Source organism: Oryctolagus cuniculus, chromosome 20 (assembly GCF_051225735.1).
Source record: "Oryctolagus cuniculus isolate XC-2025 breed Fujian yellow rabbit chromosome 20, ASM5122573v1, whole genome shotgun sequence".
NCBI lineage: Eukaryota > Metazoa > Chordata > Mammalia > Lagomorpha > Leporidae > Oryctolagus > Oryctolagus cuniculus.
In genome coordinates, this window is record NC_142886.1 from 42,343,067 (window position 1) to 42,358,964 (window position 15,898).

Consider the following 15,898-nt stretch of genomic DNA (forward strand, 5'->3'; position numbering starts at 1 on the left):
GCGTCCGTGTGGGTGCTGGCATTGCAGGCACTGGGCCAACCCCACTGCACCAAACGCTGGCCCCAGGTCATTCCCGGCTCTTTGACGTCTAAGAGCAGGTGCTGCCATTCGGGGGAGACAGATCCGAGCCCAGGACGCCCTTAAGATGGGAGCAGGAAGGGGGGATGAGCAGGTGAGACTTCCGTTGTGAGGAGCAGGAGCCATCCCAGGGGCAGAGGGGCGGCCTCTTCACTCCTTCTGCCGTCTGTTGAAGCCCCTGATGCCACAAGCGCTCCTCCATGCCAGGCAACAGAGTGCACAGGGCCAGGCCATGGGACGTGGGGCCAGAGGGGTGGTGATGGAGCCCAGGCCTCTCGCCGCCCAGCACCCCAGCGGGGGACCCTCTGCCGGGGCAGCCTCAGAGAGAACACACAGGCTGCCCGGGACCCAGCCCTGCCCCTCTCTGGCTCTGTCACCGGGTTCAGGTCACTCGGGCACACAGCCTCAGTCTCCCCCTGTGTGCAGGGACGCAGCCGTGCCCACCTCGCCGGCTGCTCATTGGCTGCGGTTGGCAGCCGGCACGCACTGTAGTTATTACCCGCCCTGGCCTGGCGTCTGATCCGAGGCCTCACCAGGCTAAGGGAGGTGTTGTAGGTCCCTGTCCTTGCTTCTCCACCCTGGTCCTGGACATGTCCCATTCTGAGGTTTTATAGGACACGCCCTCTCCTGTCTTGGATGATTATCGTGTCCAGTGTTTAGCAGGCACCGAGCTAAGCACCACCCAATGGGATGTGGGCACCGTCATTATCCCCATTTTACAGCCAGGAAAACTGAGGCTTGGAGAGGTCCTGTAGCACATTCAGGGTCACACCTGGGCAGGTGCGTGGTGGACCTGAGACTTGAACCCAGGTCTCGTGTTGAGTCACTGCTCTCTCCTGCCTCCCCGGCTGGTTTTTCTCCCGTATCCCGGTGTCAGAAATGAGCTTGGCAGAGACAGACCCGGGCCGCACAGGCTTCGTATCGCTGCCTCCATGGCCTCCAGGCCTCTCCAGCCAGGCTGGGCCTCTGTGGCTCCAGGCCTCCGAGCCCACGGCCTGCAGGGCTGCTGAGCTGGGCGCTCTGCAGGGAGGCGGTGCCAGTGCCTGTGGGTGCGGAGTTGCTCAGAGCAGTACTGAGACTTAACCTACAGGCACGTGTGCAGGACGGCTTCGGGGAGCTCCGAGAGAGAGAGCTCCGCCTCCCGCCACGGCAGCCCCGCCCCGCGCCACGGCAGCCCCGCCCCCACGCCACGGAAGCCCCGCCCCACGCCACGGAAGCCCCGCCTCGCGCCACGCAGGGGGCCCACAGCCAGCTTCAAGTCTTTCAGCTGGGCAGTGGTCGAGCGGCAGGGACTCCTGCTCCGTGGGGAGCACGCGCGGGGAGCACTCCCGGGAGCACCTGCGGCTCGTTTCTATGTGGAGAGCTTTGCTTCTCCAGCGTCTCGCAGCAGGTGAAACACGCGTGCGGCCCCTTGGCCAGCTTGTCACAGGTGCCCGGCGTCCCTGCAGGCGGCACATGGCTGGAACTTGACGGGAGGACCACAGAAGTCACCGGGAGGTGCAGGCTGCAGCCAGCTGGGTGTGATCCCTGACCCCGCACGCGTCCCAGTGGCACTGGCTGAGGCCCCACGGTGCGCAGGGCTGGGCCTGGGACTCCAGGCTTCCCCTCAGTGTCCATGCCCCTGACCCTGACCCGGGCAGGACAGAGTGGTGTCCAGTGAGAACACGCCCGGCCTCGGGTCAGTCCCCTGTCAGCATCCTACATCCTAAGCCCGGGGCTGGGGACCAGGAAGGCAGCGATGGGCAGAGGCTCAGAGAGGTGTAGCGACTTGCCCCAGCTCCCACAGCCTCCATCCCTGCCCTCAGGGAGTGGCCCGAGTGAGCGAAGGGCGGGCTCTGAAACAGGACGATGGAGAGCTGGGCACCCGGCTCAGAGGTTAGGAGCTGCTTGGGATGCGCACGTCTCTGGATGCCCGGGTTAGGGTGCTGCTGCTCCACTTCCGGCCCAGCCCACCTGGGGGGCAGCAGGTGATGGCCCAAGCACTTGGGGCCCCGCCACTCATGTGGGGGATCAGATTAAGCTCAGGGCTCCTGGCTTCGGCCTGGCCCAGCCCCAGCTGTTGGGGGCATGTGGGGAGTAGACCAGAGGATGGCATGAAGATCTCTCTCTCCCTTTCAGATGAAATAACCTTTTTGTAAAGACCTATGGGAGCTGGAGCGGGGACCACCCAGCCGCACAGGAGGATGTGGGCAAGGACAGGAGAAGTGGGGCCGGGGGAGGCGGCCGGGGCGTCCCAGGCAGGGGAGTGTTGTGTGGGAAGGGATCCGGAGTGACCGTGTGTTCAGAGTTCGGGGACGGGCCCGTGACGCCACACAGCGAGCGGGTGACGCCTGGGAGGCGGATGCAGGCAGAATGTTCTGGGTTGGAAGTCGGAAAGTAGAGCGAGCTACCCGGGAGGACGTCGTGGAGAAGGTCTTAGAGACACGTCCACGTCCACGTCCACGTCCACGTGGCTCTCGAGATCGAGTGGGATGAGAGCTTCGCTGTGGATCAAAGGACAAGACGCGGCTGCCGGGCAGCAGGAGGGGCGACTGCCCGGGGCTCTGCGCTGACCAGCCATGGCAGGACAGGCGGCCCCCGAGGAGGGGTGGGGACTCCGGCCCTGGGCGGGCAACTTCACAGAGGTGGGGAGGCCCCAGGGGGAGACGAGTCCTCGCTGGTGGGGGAAGCACTATCGGGGCTTTGCAGAGGCCCATCGGAGTCAGGGCTCCAGGCTCTGGCTGGGGGCTCTGCATTCACTCATTCACTCATTCATGGGTGCTACTCCTGTCCTCTGTGTACCGGGAGACAGAGATGAGTTGCTCATGGCGGGGGCTGGGGACCTGCGCGGGGTCGGGAGACCCCCACAGCGGGGAGGCTGAACACGGTGTGTGTGGAGGGGGACAGGGAATGGGCCCCAAAGCCCTTCCTAAGGGGTTGGCCAAGATGCCCCAAGAGGCCCGTGGGGAGGGTTTGTCCACCCTGCCTGCAGGGCCGGCCTTCTGCTGGAAGCAGGATGTCCTGCCCCAGGCCCGTGGCCCCTTCGGGGGAGTGCCGGAGGCCGCGCCGGCATTGCAGGACGTTGCACGGAGTCCCTGACCCTCCGTAGCCGTCACCTCCAAGAAGCCACCCCAGATGTTGCCAGAATGGCCTGGTCCGAGCGCCAGTGCCTCACCGCCCCCGTAGGAAGACCATGTTCTCTGTGCTAGGCGAGCACACAAGCTCAGAGAGGTGAAGCAATCAGGCCAAGGTCACACAGCCTGCAGGCGCACGCACCGGGACTTCACACTGCAGGTGCTGTGTTCTCAGTTCGCCCACCTCGCTGCCACACCCAGTGGGTTCTGAATCACTCTCTTGCTCTTTCTCTCATCTTCTTCTCTCAAACGCCCTGCGAGGGCATCAGGGCCGGTCTTGCTGGCCCCAGTTTGCAGATGCAGAAACTGAGTGTGGCCAGGAAGGCAGGGGTCCGTAACCTGTTCTCGGGAAAATCAGGCGGGCGAGTTGTGAGCAGAACTCACACCCCTGCAATGGAGCACTGGGCAGCGGGAGCCGTGGAGGGCCCCGAGGAGACGGGGGTGTGGAGGAACAAGGTCTTCCCTGGGCAGCCCGCGTGTGCCCCTGGCGGCGGGCCCAGCTGGTCTTGTGCCAGCCGCTGCCTTGGCCCCACCTGCAAGGCCAGGGTGTGGGTGAGGTGAGCCAGGGCTGGGGAGTGCCATGGGGGTGCCGGAGAATCCACAGTCACCATGACACCTGCTGTGTGCCTATCACACGTGCGCGCTGTACACGCTTAAAACTAATGGAGTGCTTGCTTTTTTAGCACAGCTGCTAGGTCGTGCATCCAAAGCTGCTCCAATTCCAGAATGTTTTGGTCACACGAGGAAGAAGCCCTGTGCGCGCTGGCTGGCACTCCCTGTTCCCTGGTCCCCTCAGTCCCCAGCACCTGCTGCCTGCTCCAGGCCTTTCACATAAGGGAGCGGGAGAGCGCCACCTGCTGCCCGCCTGGGGCGGCGCGCCACTTGGAACTTAAGGAGTTTCCCCCGTAATACTCTCTCAGACCACGGCTGGCCACAGAAAGTGAAACCGCAGATAAGGGGGTACTGGCGTTGGCACTGCTTACAGCAAAGCACCCCTCTGTTTCCCACTTGGTTCAGCACCCGAGAGCCCGTTCTGGTAACTACCTGTGGCTCTGGCCCAGTGTGGTTCAGCCTGGCTCTGCCCACTGTGTGACTTCATCTACACAGACCTGGCCTGGGCACCTCGGCCTGCAGCCTCGATGCCGGGGTGGAGACGGGAAGGGACTTGCTCTCGTCCACAGCTCCTGAGCGGCAGAGCTGGGATTCGAACCCAGGCCCGAGGCCGGAGGCACAGCTCTGCCCACTGCACCTTGGGAGTTCAGCTCCCCGAAGCCTGTGCCACCTCCTCCGTGGCACTGCTCGGGGGAGCAGGTGTGAAGTCCCCCACGGGAGCTGCTGGCCCTGAGCAAGATGACGTCATGAGCACATCATCCCCAACAATGCGATCTTGCCAGTCGCGTCTCTTCATGTCCCCCAGATGGAGCCACGGTGCTTAGGGCAAGAAAAACAGTTTTGTTCCCCCAAGAAACAGGCCTATTTCCTTCTCAAGGACAATGAGAGAAGGGCGTAATGATTGTGTTTCCCTCTTCACTTTAGCCACCAGGAAGCTCAAAGCCAAACGTGAGAAGGTTTGTAGGTTCTTGCTTATTCTTGTGCATTTAGGTTTTCCTTCAGTGCAGCTCCTCCTCCTGGAATTGGTACTTGTCTTTATGTTGGCTTTATTTTTCCGATTTTCCTGTTTTGTCAGGTGTATGTGAGGACTTCAGGAAAGTTTTTGGAAAGTGGAATTGAAAGATAGAGTGCAAAGAAAATTCGAAGTCCATGCCCAGTGATGTGACGGGGCAGGAAGCCTTCAAAGACCCATAGACGTGGGTTTCAAAATTTTTTTGCACCAAAGTAGACTTGGCTTTATCGTCCGTTTCCCAAGAGCTCCTTGCAGTGCCCTTGTATCCCCCAGCGGTCGCCTGAGTCCTTCTGAAATGCACCAGTGGACACAGGCTTCGGGGGGAAGCGCCTGCGGACTGATGGATTAGTCTCAGCCGAGACGCCAAGGGCCACAGCCCCGTGTGCGTCCTGCTGGGGCCACGCACAGCCCTGGGAACCGCTGGCTGAGATCTAGGGACCCCTGCCTGAGCCCCGTGGGTTAGAGGAAGTGAGAAACCAGCTGGGGACTGCGTGGCCATCCTCCACTGGGCAGACAGTTCCCCAGGGGCCTGCAGAGGCATCCCAGGCGCCCACAGGGACCTCCAGGGGATTCTCCTCTCCCCCCGGAGCCCCAGCCTTTGGCTTTGTGTCTTCAGAGCCAGCCTGAGCCTCGTGGGGGAGGCACCTCGTACCCTGTACGGCACCTGCTGCTGGCGGCAGGGTGCTGAGCCCTGTGGGCTGTCTGCGGGGCCCGAGCGTGGCCAGGAGCCGTTCCTTCCGGAGGGGCTGACGTTTGAAGACACCTGGAAAGGCCACAGCCCCAGCGTGGCGGCGAGCAGTGGGATGTGAGGTCTCGTCCGGTCTCAGGCCAGCGTCTGTTTCCCGGGTGGGGCAGGAGACGCGTGGTTGTCGGGGTGGTCGGGGGGAACCTTCCCAGAAGCATCGATGTGAGGCCCACAGCTGCTGCTAGGCAGAAGTGCTATGGCAGAAGTGCGACGTGAACTTGACCGCCAAGCGGGCAGCCAAGGGTGGTCGAGGGAAGAGCTGGGAGGGGTAAGGGAGCCGGGTCTCGCTATGGCCCAGAGGGCACCTGGCAGCTGCCTTGGCCTCTCCAGGAGGCCCAGCCCAGGCCCCTCTGGGAGTCAGAGGGAGCAGGGACTTTGTCCCCCTCAGCCTGCAAATCCCTGGCCCTGGCGCTGGGCAGGGCAGGGCCGGGCGCGAGGACAGCCTCCCCGGTGGGCACTGGGCACGGTGGTTACGGCCTCACTTGGCACACCTGCATTCCATACGGGACCGCCTGGGTTCAGGTTTCTGATCCAGCTTCCTGCTAACGCAGGTGCCCACGGAGGAGTGGATCCCCGCTACCCACGTGGGAGACCTGGCTCCAGCCCCTGGCTCCTGGCTGTGGCCCGGCCCAGCCCCGGCTCTTGCAGGCATTTGGGGAATGAGCCAGCAGATGCAGTTCTCCGTCTCTGCCTTTGAAAATAATCGACGCGTTTTGGCCGGCGCTGCGGCTCACTAGGTTAATCCTCCGCCTTGCGGCGCCGGCACCTCAGGTTCTAGTCCCGGTCGGGGCGCCGGATTCTGTCCCGGTTGCCCCTCTTCCAGGCCAGCTCTCTGCTGTGGCCAGGGAGTGCAGTGGAGGATGGCCCAGGTGCTTGGTCCCTGCACCCCACGGGAGACCAGGAGAAGCACCTGGCTCCTGCCATCGGATCAGCGTGATGCGCCGGCCACGGCGGCCATTGGAGGGTGAACCAACGGCAAAGGAAGACCTTTCTCTCTGTCTCTCTCTCTCACTGTCCACTCTGCCTGTCAAAAAAAAAACAACAACACCAAAAAAATAAATGAAAATAATCGACGCGTTTAGAAGGAGCCCCTCGGTGGTCACTTCTCGTCCTTCCTCCCCCAGGGAAGCCCTACGGGGCCGACGACTTCCTCCCGGTGCTCATGTACGTGCTGGCCCGCAGCAGCCTCACCGAGCTGCTCCTGGACGTGGAGTACATGATGGAGCTCATGGACCCCGCCCTGCAGCTGGGGGAGGGTGAGTCCCCCACCCCCGCGCCCCTGACCCGGCGCGCAAGGTGCAGGGCTCGGGCTGAGCCCAGGAGACGTGAACTTGAGTGTGACTCCTGGGCCAGCGAGTAGCCTGGGAGGGGCGATGAACCAGGAGGAAGAGAGACCGACAGCTGCTGGGGTGGGAGGAAGCCGCCCACGGGGTGCTGGAGCATGCTCCCTGGAGGGCTTCCTGGAAGAGGTGCCGCCAGAGCTGAGCATTTGAAGGATGAGTAGGAGCCAGCCAGGTACAGAAAGGGAAAAGGCAGTGATGGACGAGGGGCAGCAGGGGCTGGGAGTGTGGCCCAGGAGGCTGACACGGTGGGCGGCGCCCACAGGAAGGAGTCTCCCCCCCAGCGCCCAGTGCTTTGACAGTCCCCTGCCAGGGGCCTCTGCAGTGGGAGGGGGCAGTGGCGTGGAAAGAGCGCCCTGTGTACCCGTAGGTGGGGGCAGAGATGTGGTTTGTGCCACCCCACCCTCCGCTTGCCTTTCCCCTACTTCCTCTCGCCCACCCAGCCCCAGCCACGCCTCCAGGGAGCCAACACCGGCTTTGGGGGAGCCCAGCTCGTCCTCTGAGCCTTGAAGGGTGGGGTGAGGCTGCCAGGCCCCACCAGCCCTGTGGGCATAGCTGGCCCCCTGCGGCCACATGTGTTTGTAACATCTGTGGGTCTCTGGGGAAGTGTGACAGGTGGTGCTGTGAGCCGTGGACGGCTCAGGGAGCCTGCGCGAGCCCCAGACTTCGCCATCCTGTGTGCCTTTGGCTCGTGGCTCGGGCACCTCATTTTCTTCTTTAGTTAAAATCTTCCGGAAGTTAGAACAATGTATTTCCTAGGAGGGTCCAGGAATTCAGGAGAAGCCAAACTTTATTTAGAAGTGATTATCTACTGCCTGGTACCTCCACCCACACATCCATCAATTTATATTTCCACACATGCACCTGTCTGCATCCAGCCAGCCATTCTTCAGTTTATGTATCTACAAGCCACCTGTCTGTTGATCAGTCAACCTACATTTCCACACATACACCTGTGCCTTTGTCCATCTGCCTATCCAGCCATCCATTCAACCTGTGTATCCACACACACACCTGTCTCTTCACCCATCCATCCATGTGTTCACCCACTAGGCCGCCTGTCCATCCATCCATCCGTGTATCCACGTTTCTTCATCCATCCGTCTACTCACCCATCTATTTGTCCATCCATCATCCATTGATTTATGTATCCACCTGTCTCTTCATCCATCCATCCATGCATCCATCAGTCCATCTGTCCACCCATCCACCTGCCCATCCACCTCCCTATCAGTCCACCCAGCCATCCACCCGTCCATCCATCCATCCATCCACTTCACACATCCATCTGCTCATCTGTTCATCCGTCCATGCCCCAGTCCACCCACTCATCCATCCCCCACCCGCCTATCTGTCCCTTCCTCCCCCCCACCCACTCACCCCTGCCAGACACCTGGGCTGCAGTGCAGGGCAAGACAGGCAGGGCTGGAGGCCTCATCAGAACAAATGCGCCCCACACTTCAGGACTTCCCCCTCCTGGGGCCTTCACGGGCCTTCCTGTTTGTTCTGTGTGGCCCTGAGCACACACATGGAGGGGTTCCGAGGCGGAGGAGTGGCCGGGGGCCTCCCGGCATCACCGACCTGTGTCTCAGGCCCCCAGAACAGAGGAGAGAGGGTGGGGTGAGTAACAGGGCTGTGAGGGTGAGCTTCTGGGCACCCCGTTTCCCTGCGAGGGACGCAGCCTGCCCCGCACTCCCAGCAGGAGCCTCGGTGTGGTCTCGGGGCTGCGGTGCCGGCTCAAGGCTCACATGTCAGAAAGCCCCATAAACAGTACCCCAAGCCAAGGGCAAACCAAGGGAGAGGGCTCCCACAGATCGGACCCTCCGGACTCGCAGCCTGCCTGGGGAGAAGGCTCTCAGGCCTCCGCGGGAGCCCCGAGTCCCGGCACTGGGGAGGCCGTGCGCCCACTCACGCAGCACGCACGGGTGCCTGAGCTGAGCCTGCACTGAGCCTGTGCGCCCGCTGACGCAGATCCTGTTTCTCAGGGCTTCCACTCCAGTGGGGGACTCAGAGCAGAGTGAGCGGCTCGGCACTCGAGCTCCTGTCCCTGTCCCGCGTGGTGAACGCTGAGGAGAGGGGAAGTGGCTGGTGGGCTCGAGAGATTGGGGGGGGGGGGGCTCGGGTGGCCAGGAGAGCACTGAGCTCTGAGCAGTCAGCAGCTCCCCCCCCTTTCTCTTCTGTTTTGGGCAGGTGCTGCGGATGGTCCTGGGGAGCAGGTGCTGAGTGGTGGGGCCGGGGGGGGGGGGGGGGGGTCAGAGACATGGAGGCCGTTGGAGGCTGGGAGGGAGCAAGTGCCTGGGCTCCGTGCATGTGTGAGCCTGGCCCCCTCTCCTCCATCCCCGGCCCGCAGCCCTGCAGCGGGGGGGGGGGGGGGGCTCATGGCAGAGCAGGGACAGGGCGGGGAGCAGCCCTCCCTCTCCTGTGAGCCTGCGGCCCTGCCCGCTCCTGCACGAGGCTCCGGGGGTCCTTCTCGTTGCAGAAGCCTCGGGAGTCGGGTGGGAAAGGGGATTCTTCAGACAGCAGAGAGCTGGTCTGTCCAGGGCTCCTTTGAGTCTTTTTGTGACAAACCAAAGAAGAGATCGATCCATGAAGGTTTGCGGCTGGTGTCGTGGTACAGCGAGTTAGGCTGCCACTTCGCACGCCCGCCTCCCCTCCCAGTGGGAGCACCGGGCCAGGTTCACTGCTGCACTTCCAATCCAGCTTCCGTGACTGTACCTGGGAAGGCAGGGACAGCCCAAGTGCTGGGCCCCTGCCACTCCTGTGGGCGACCAGGAGGAAGCTCCTGGCTCCTGGCTTTGGCCTGACTCAGCCCTGACTGTTACACCCATTTGGGAAGTGAACCAGCAGATGGAAGATCGATCTCTCTCTCTACCTTTCAAATAAATCTGTTTTAAAAATCTACGAAGGATGGGGCCGGCGCCGTGGCTCACTTGGTTAATCCTCCGCCTGCAGCACCAGCACCCCAGGTTCTAGTCCCGGTCGGGGTGCTGGATTCTGCCCCGGTTGCTCCTCTTTCAGTCCAGCTCTCTGCTGTGGCCCGGGAGTGCAGTGGAGGATGGCCCAAGTGCTTGGGCCCTGCACCCACATGGGAGACCAGGAGGAGGCACCTGGCTCCTGGCTTTGGATCGGCGCAGCGCCAGCCGCAGCGGCCATTTGGGGAGTGAACCAGCGGAAGGAAGACCTTTCTCTCTGTCTCTCTCTCTGTCTATAACTCTACCTGTTAAGAATAAATAAATAAAATAAAAATAAAAATCCACGAAGGCCAAGCAGTTCACAGATTCTGACCCAAGGCTGCCTGAGTGCACTGGTCTGGTTCTTGCAGGCGCCAGAGCCCCGCCCCACCTCCAGCCCCGCAGTGACGTCAGAGGCGCTCCTGGGGGCGTCAGAGGGCAAGGTGGTGGGCAGGGCGGAGCCTCCCCAGGCCCCGCCCCGCAGCGCTTGGGCAGCCTGTGCGCCTGTGGCAGCTCCGAGCACCTGTAGACGGTCCCCGCGATGTGCAGCAGGTGCCAGGAGGTGCCTCCCTGTACCTCTCCTTGTCCTACCCAATGGCAGGGGAGGCCTCGGCACCTGGGCCAGGCCCAGCCCCACAGGTGTCCGCCTCCAGGACCACCTTGGGCAGGGGCCCGGGCCAGGGCGGAGGAGCCGGGCGGGCGGTGGGAGGGGTCTCTGCCGGGATTTCAACAGCTGGGCTTCGGGGGACACAGCTGAGACCAGTAGTGCTTGGGAGCTGGAGTCTGGTTCTGTCTCCCGCGTGTCCCAGTTCCTGCGAGCCGACCGCTCCCTGTTCCGCACAGGGCCTGCAAGCCAGGTCCTGTGTTCTTGTGGACCCTGTATTCCGAGCCCAGCCCACCTGCTGTAACGGAGCAAGGGGCCAGGCGCTGGGGTGTCACTGTGCAGCGGCTGTGTGGGGCCAGAGAGGTCGGGGCTTCCTAGAAGCAGTAGGGGGCGCTGGATTCCAGCTCATGGGGCCAGGGCCCCCCTTTCTGGCCTCTCCTTTGCTCCCACCCCTCTGGGAAATCATGGGGCACGCAGGAGACCAGCAACTCTGGAGCCAGCTCAAAGTCCACAGCTCTCCCGGAAGTGCCCGCAGGGGCTCCTTGGCCCAGGGTCCCTGGAGCGCCAGGCCAGGCTATGGGGGCCGCACAAGGGGCTTCGGAGCTCCCGGTGGGCTCTCCTGCCGCCTAGTGGCCGTGGCCTGCACTGCGTGGCCTCAGATCCCAGGGAAGTTGGCCCGCAGGTGGGGCTCTAGCTGTGAACAGTGGGGCGGCCCCGGACAGGCTCGGGGCTCCCCACCTGTCACCCGATCTGGGGAGAGGCCTCCAGAGCGCCCCCCTGGGGTCAGGAGCCACCGTGCGTCACTCGCGCAGTGACTTCTCACAGCCGCATCATGGGCTTTGTGGGTGAGTCCTGAGGCCTGGGGAAGAAAGTGGGGGGGGGGGGGAGCTGCCCCAGGCGGAGGCCTCGCCCCACCCGCTGCCCCACCCCCTGCCTCCACGCAAAGCAGAGCGGACTTGGAAGCATCCATGCAAAATAGTCTTATCTTCAAACCTCATGGAGAGGCTGCGGCCACACTCGGCGCTCAAAGCCTGAGTCACTTCAGGACGCGCTGGCCAGTGAAAACGCGCCTGAACTAACCGAAGTCGGCACAAATAAAGGGAGCGTTGCATGGAAATTCTCACTGATTTTTGGTCAGTAAAAACTGCATGCAATTGGCCAACGATAACTGAAATCTCCTCTACGTCGTTTGTAGAAGAGACGATGCAGTCAGAAGAGCTTAGGTCTTTAAAGCATTTCTGCCGGCAGCACAGCATCCCATACTGCAGCGCCAGCTCGAGTCCCGGCTGCTCCACTTCTAATTCGGCTCCCCGCTAATGGCCTGGGAAAAGCATGGAAGATGGCCCAAGTGCTAGGGCCCCTGCACCCACGTGGGAGACTTGGAAGAAGCCCTGGCTCCTGGCTTCAGATCAACCCAGCTCTGGCCATTGCAGTTATTTGGGGAGTGAACCAGAGGATGGAAGACCTCTCTCTCTCTCTCTCTCTCTCTCTCTCTGTAACTCTGCCTTTCAGATAAATACATGTTTTTAAGAAGGACTTACATGAAAACACACATGAGTATCCTGCCACACTTTCACCCATACTCCCCTTCTCTCCTTGAATGCACCCCTATTTCAGTTTCTTTTTCTTTTCTTTTTTTTTTTTTTTACTTATTTGACAGGTAGAGTTAGACAGTGAGAGAGAGAGAGAGAGAGAAAGGTCTTCCTTCCGTTGGTTCACCCCCCAAATGGCTGCCACGGCCGGCGCTGCACCAATCCAAAGCCAGGAGCCAGGTGCTTCTCCTGGTCTCCCACGCGGGTGCAGGAGCCCCATCACCTGGGCCATCCTCCACTGCTTTCCCAGGCCACAGCAGAGAGCTGGACTGGAAGAGGAGCAGCCGGGACTAGAACCCGGCACCCATAAGGGATGCAGGCGCCACAAGCGGAGGATTAGCCAACCCCCTATTCAGTTTCTTGCATAAGTCTTTAAACATTTTTTATTTTAAACTCGTTTTCAAACGTTTGAAACTAAGCAAGTATCATCCGGAAGGGGAGCCAGTGAGCTCTGAGCAGGGGCGAGCGTGAGGTGGAGACCGGCCTTGGGCGCAGGTGCAGGAACTAAGGAGTGCCCCGTGCAGCGGCGGTGGGTGGAGCCTGGGCGGGGGGCGGGGCCGGCTCAGCCTCCACACCCTTGTCCTCGCAGGCTCCTACTATCTGACCACCACCTACGGGGCCCTGGAGCACATCAAGAACTATGACAAGCTCACGGTGACGCGGCAGCTGAGCGTGGAGGTGCAGGACTCCATCCACCGCTGGGAGCGCCGGCGCACGCTCAACAAGGCCCGGGCTTCGCGCTCCTCCGTGCAGGTGCGGTGCGGCCTGGGGGCCAGGGCGGGTGGCGCGGCGGGCCCTCAGGGGCACAGTGGGGAAGGGACCCCAGTCCCTCCGCCCCCCACCAGTGTGTCCCGCTCTCTGCCCCGGGACGGGGCTGTGTCCTGCTCCGGCAAAGGAGGGTAAGACAGCCACCAGCATCCCTTGGCACCTGCTGTGTCCTGGCGCTGCTGGGACGTCAGACGGGGGTGTCCGGCTTGAGGGAGCCCACGAGCTGTCCTATTGCCTTGGGATCCTGAACAAACGCAGAGGCCCCGCCCCTAGCCTGCAGTCCTTCCCCCACTAATCCAGTTCCTGGCCAGACTGCGCCACGTCCTCGGCACCCATGCTTCCCCTCCCTGGCGGCCCCAGCCTGCCTCAGATCCAGCTGCCCACAGCCTCCCGCACACACGCAGCGCTCCGTGCCCGGCTGCCTGCCCTCCACCTGCACTGCTCTGCCCATCCTGTAACAGCCCCGCTGAGGGGCCGTCCCTGGGACCCCCAGGCTGGGCGCGAGACTCCCCTCGGTGTGCCGCCCACCCTCACTGCGTGGACGCGCCGTCTCTGGGAGCACAGGAGCTCGGGAGAGGAGGCCCAGGGCTCGGGACAGAGCAGGCCTGCGTGTGTGGAAGGGCCGCCGAGCTGGGCAGCCATCCACAGCTGCACGGGGCTATGCAGACGCACTCCCCCGGCAACCGGAGCACACCGGTCCTGAACCCCACTCCCGGCTCCCAAGATGGCCCGTGTGCAGCAGGCAGAGCCCGGGCCCGGGCGGCAGGGGGCTCGCATGCTGGACGCGGCTCCGTCCCAGCTTGCTGTGCGCCCTTGCGCTGTCCTGCCTCTCCCACAGCTCAGTTTCCCTATGTCCGGAGGCTGCCCCTTCCTGTAACCCCCGCATCCCGATCAGTGTTCAGTAACTGGCTCTCTGGGAAGGAAAAGCAAAGATCCAGTTACAGCTTTCGTCCATCTCCGTGCTGTGAAAACTGTCCAGGGCGAGTTCAGCCTGGCATGGCTGACATGAGCAATCTGTGCAGTCAGCTCGCCCCAGCTCGGCCGAGCCAGCTGCAGCCCCAGGCCTCCCTTGCCTCTCGCTTCCACACTGTGAGTTCCCGATGCTGTGCCAGGCAGGGCCTCGGCGAGATGGACCCCGCCACAGGGAAGATGGGCGCTCAGGAGAGAGCCCCTCGGCCCCCTGCCCGTGCCTCCCCCCGCACCCGGGCCTTAAATCCTTTCCCTTGCGGGCAGCCTTTGGGGTTTCCCGGCCGGAGCCCAGCATCTCAGAAGCGCCTGCCTGCTTGGGGCGGTGGGCCTCACGCGGGTGGCCTGGCTGCTGTCACCACTCCGGCCACAAGGGGGCAGCCCGCGCACGCCGGATCGCACCTGCGCTGGGAGCGCCCGGGGTGGGCCGGCGGTTGCGGCTCCAGGCTCCGCGCCATCCTCGTCCGCTCTCCTCCCTACCGTGAGGTCAGGGCCGAGGCCGTCCTCGGTTCCCAGCCGAGGGGGCAGACGCGCCGGGAAACCCCGCGTACGCAGTCACGGGGGACCGAGTCAGAGTCGGGCGGGTCGCGGCGGCCCCGCAGGCCCCGGCTCCCCTCGGGCCCCCTGGCTCCCGCCGTGCCCGCTGGACCTGCCCTGAAGCCGCCACCGTGCGCCCCCACTCCGCCCTGCCTCTGGGCCCAGGTGCTGGGCTCGGGGAGGGAGGGGCCGCAGGTGCCGGGGGTACGCGGGGCCGTCCAAGGCCCCCCGCGCGCCGCCGCCGCCGCCAGCCCGGGCCCGCCGTGACCGCAACCCCCGCTGTCGCCCCGCAGGACTTCATCTGCGTGTCGTACCTGGAGCCCGAGCGGCAGTCGCGGACGCTGGCGTCGCGGGCGGACACGCAGGCGCAGGCGCTGTGCGCGCAGTGCGCGGAGAAGTTCGAGGTGGCGCAGGCGCGCGAGCACCGGCTCTTCGTGCTGGTGGACGGCCGCTGCTTCCAGCTGGCCGACGAGGCGCTGCCGCACGCCATCAAGGGCTACCTGCTGCGGAGCGAGCCCAAGCGCGACTTCCACTTCGTGTACCGGCCGCTGGACGGCGGCGGCAGCCCGCCCTGCCTCGTGGTGCGGGAGCCCAACTTCCTGTGAGGCGCGCACGCCTGGACACGGGCCCACGCGCGCTCGTGTCAGCGCGCAGAGAGCCAAGGACGCTGGGGAACACGGCGAGGCAGCAGCCGCGGGCGACTCCCAGCCCCGAGAGCCCTGGCTCTTCAGACGCAAGGGGAAACTGAGGCTCGCAGCAAGCGAGCCCACCCGCTGTGCGTGCACAGCGCCTCGGGCGGGGGAGGAAGCTCCGTGTCCAGGACGTGGCCGCAGATGCTCCCCTGCCCCCAGGGAGGCGCCGGACAGCTGGGGGCTCCGCCTGGCCTCTCCGGGGCGCCCCAAGTGTGTATGGAGGGCTCGGGACCAGCCCTCGGCCACCAGCGCCCCGCAGCCCCGAGGAGCAGGCAGCCACCCGTGGGGGACACGCCCTCTCCGTCCCCCGGGGCCACGCAGTTGTGGGGAGAGACCCAGCCGCGTGGGGAGGGGCGAATAAAGACCCTTTGGGAATGGCGTCTCTGTGGTTGGAGGAGCTGCAGCCAGTGCGGGGTGGGGGGGGGCTCGCAGCCCCACCTTCCCGGGTGGGGGTCGGGAGCAGCGCTGCTGCCACCGAGGGAGGGGGCCGTGTCTCCAGAGCCTGGGGCTCAGGCTCGGCCTCCCGCAGCCTCCGGGGTCCTAATGTGGCTGCCCCCAGCCTCTGACCTTGGTCCCCGTTCCTCCCAGCCACAAGGTCATGTTCACAGCCATCTGTCCCCTGGAATGGTGCCACTGGAACACCATTCCCTTGGGCTTTGCTTGGTCCACTCCTACACACCCTTCAAAACCCAGCTTCTCCAGGAAGCCTCCTGGGACTGCCCAGGTTGGACCAAACTGTGCTTATCCGTGTTCCTGCCCATCAAAATGCAGGTGCCCGTGGATGTCGCCTCTGGACGGAGCTGTGTGTCTGTGTCTCCTGCCCTGATTAGGGACGGGCGTTTGCTGGGTGCCTGCAGCACAGAACACAACACAGCCCCTGGGCGCCCC

At 63.8% G+C, this 15,898-nt stretch overlaps 1 protein-coding gene across 1 annotated transcript in view; it reads left to right on the forward strand.

Annotated features, from left to right (window-relative positions):
* RIN3 (Ras and Rab interactor 3) overlaps positions 1 to 15,385 on the forward strand; it is a 117,096-nt gene extending 101,711 nt beyond the window's left edge. Inside the window, exons 8-10 of the mRNA XM_051826438.3 lie at positions 6,685 to 6,816; positions 12,637 to 12,800; positions 14,612 to 15,385. Coding sequence (XP_051682398.3) covers positions 6,685 to 6,816; positions 12,637 to 12,800; positions 14,612 to 14,923 — 608 coding nt within the window. The 3' untranslated portion in view covers positions 14,924 to 15,385. The remainder of the gene's footprint in view (positions 1 to 6,684; positions 6,817 to 12,636; positions 12,801 to 14,611) is intronic.
* The last annotated feature ends 513 nt before the right edge of the window (positions 15,386 to 15,898 follow it).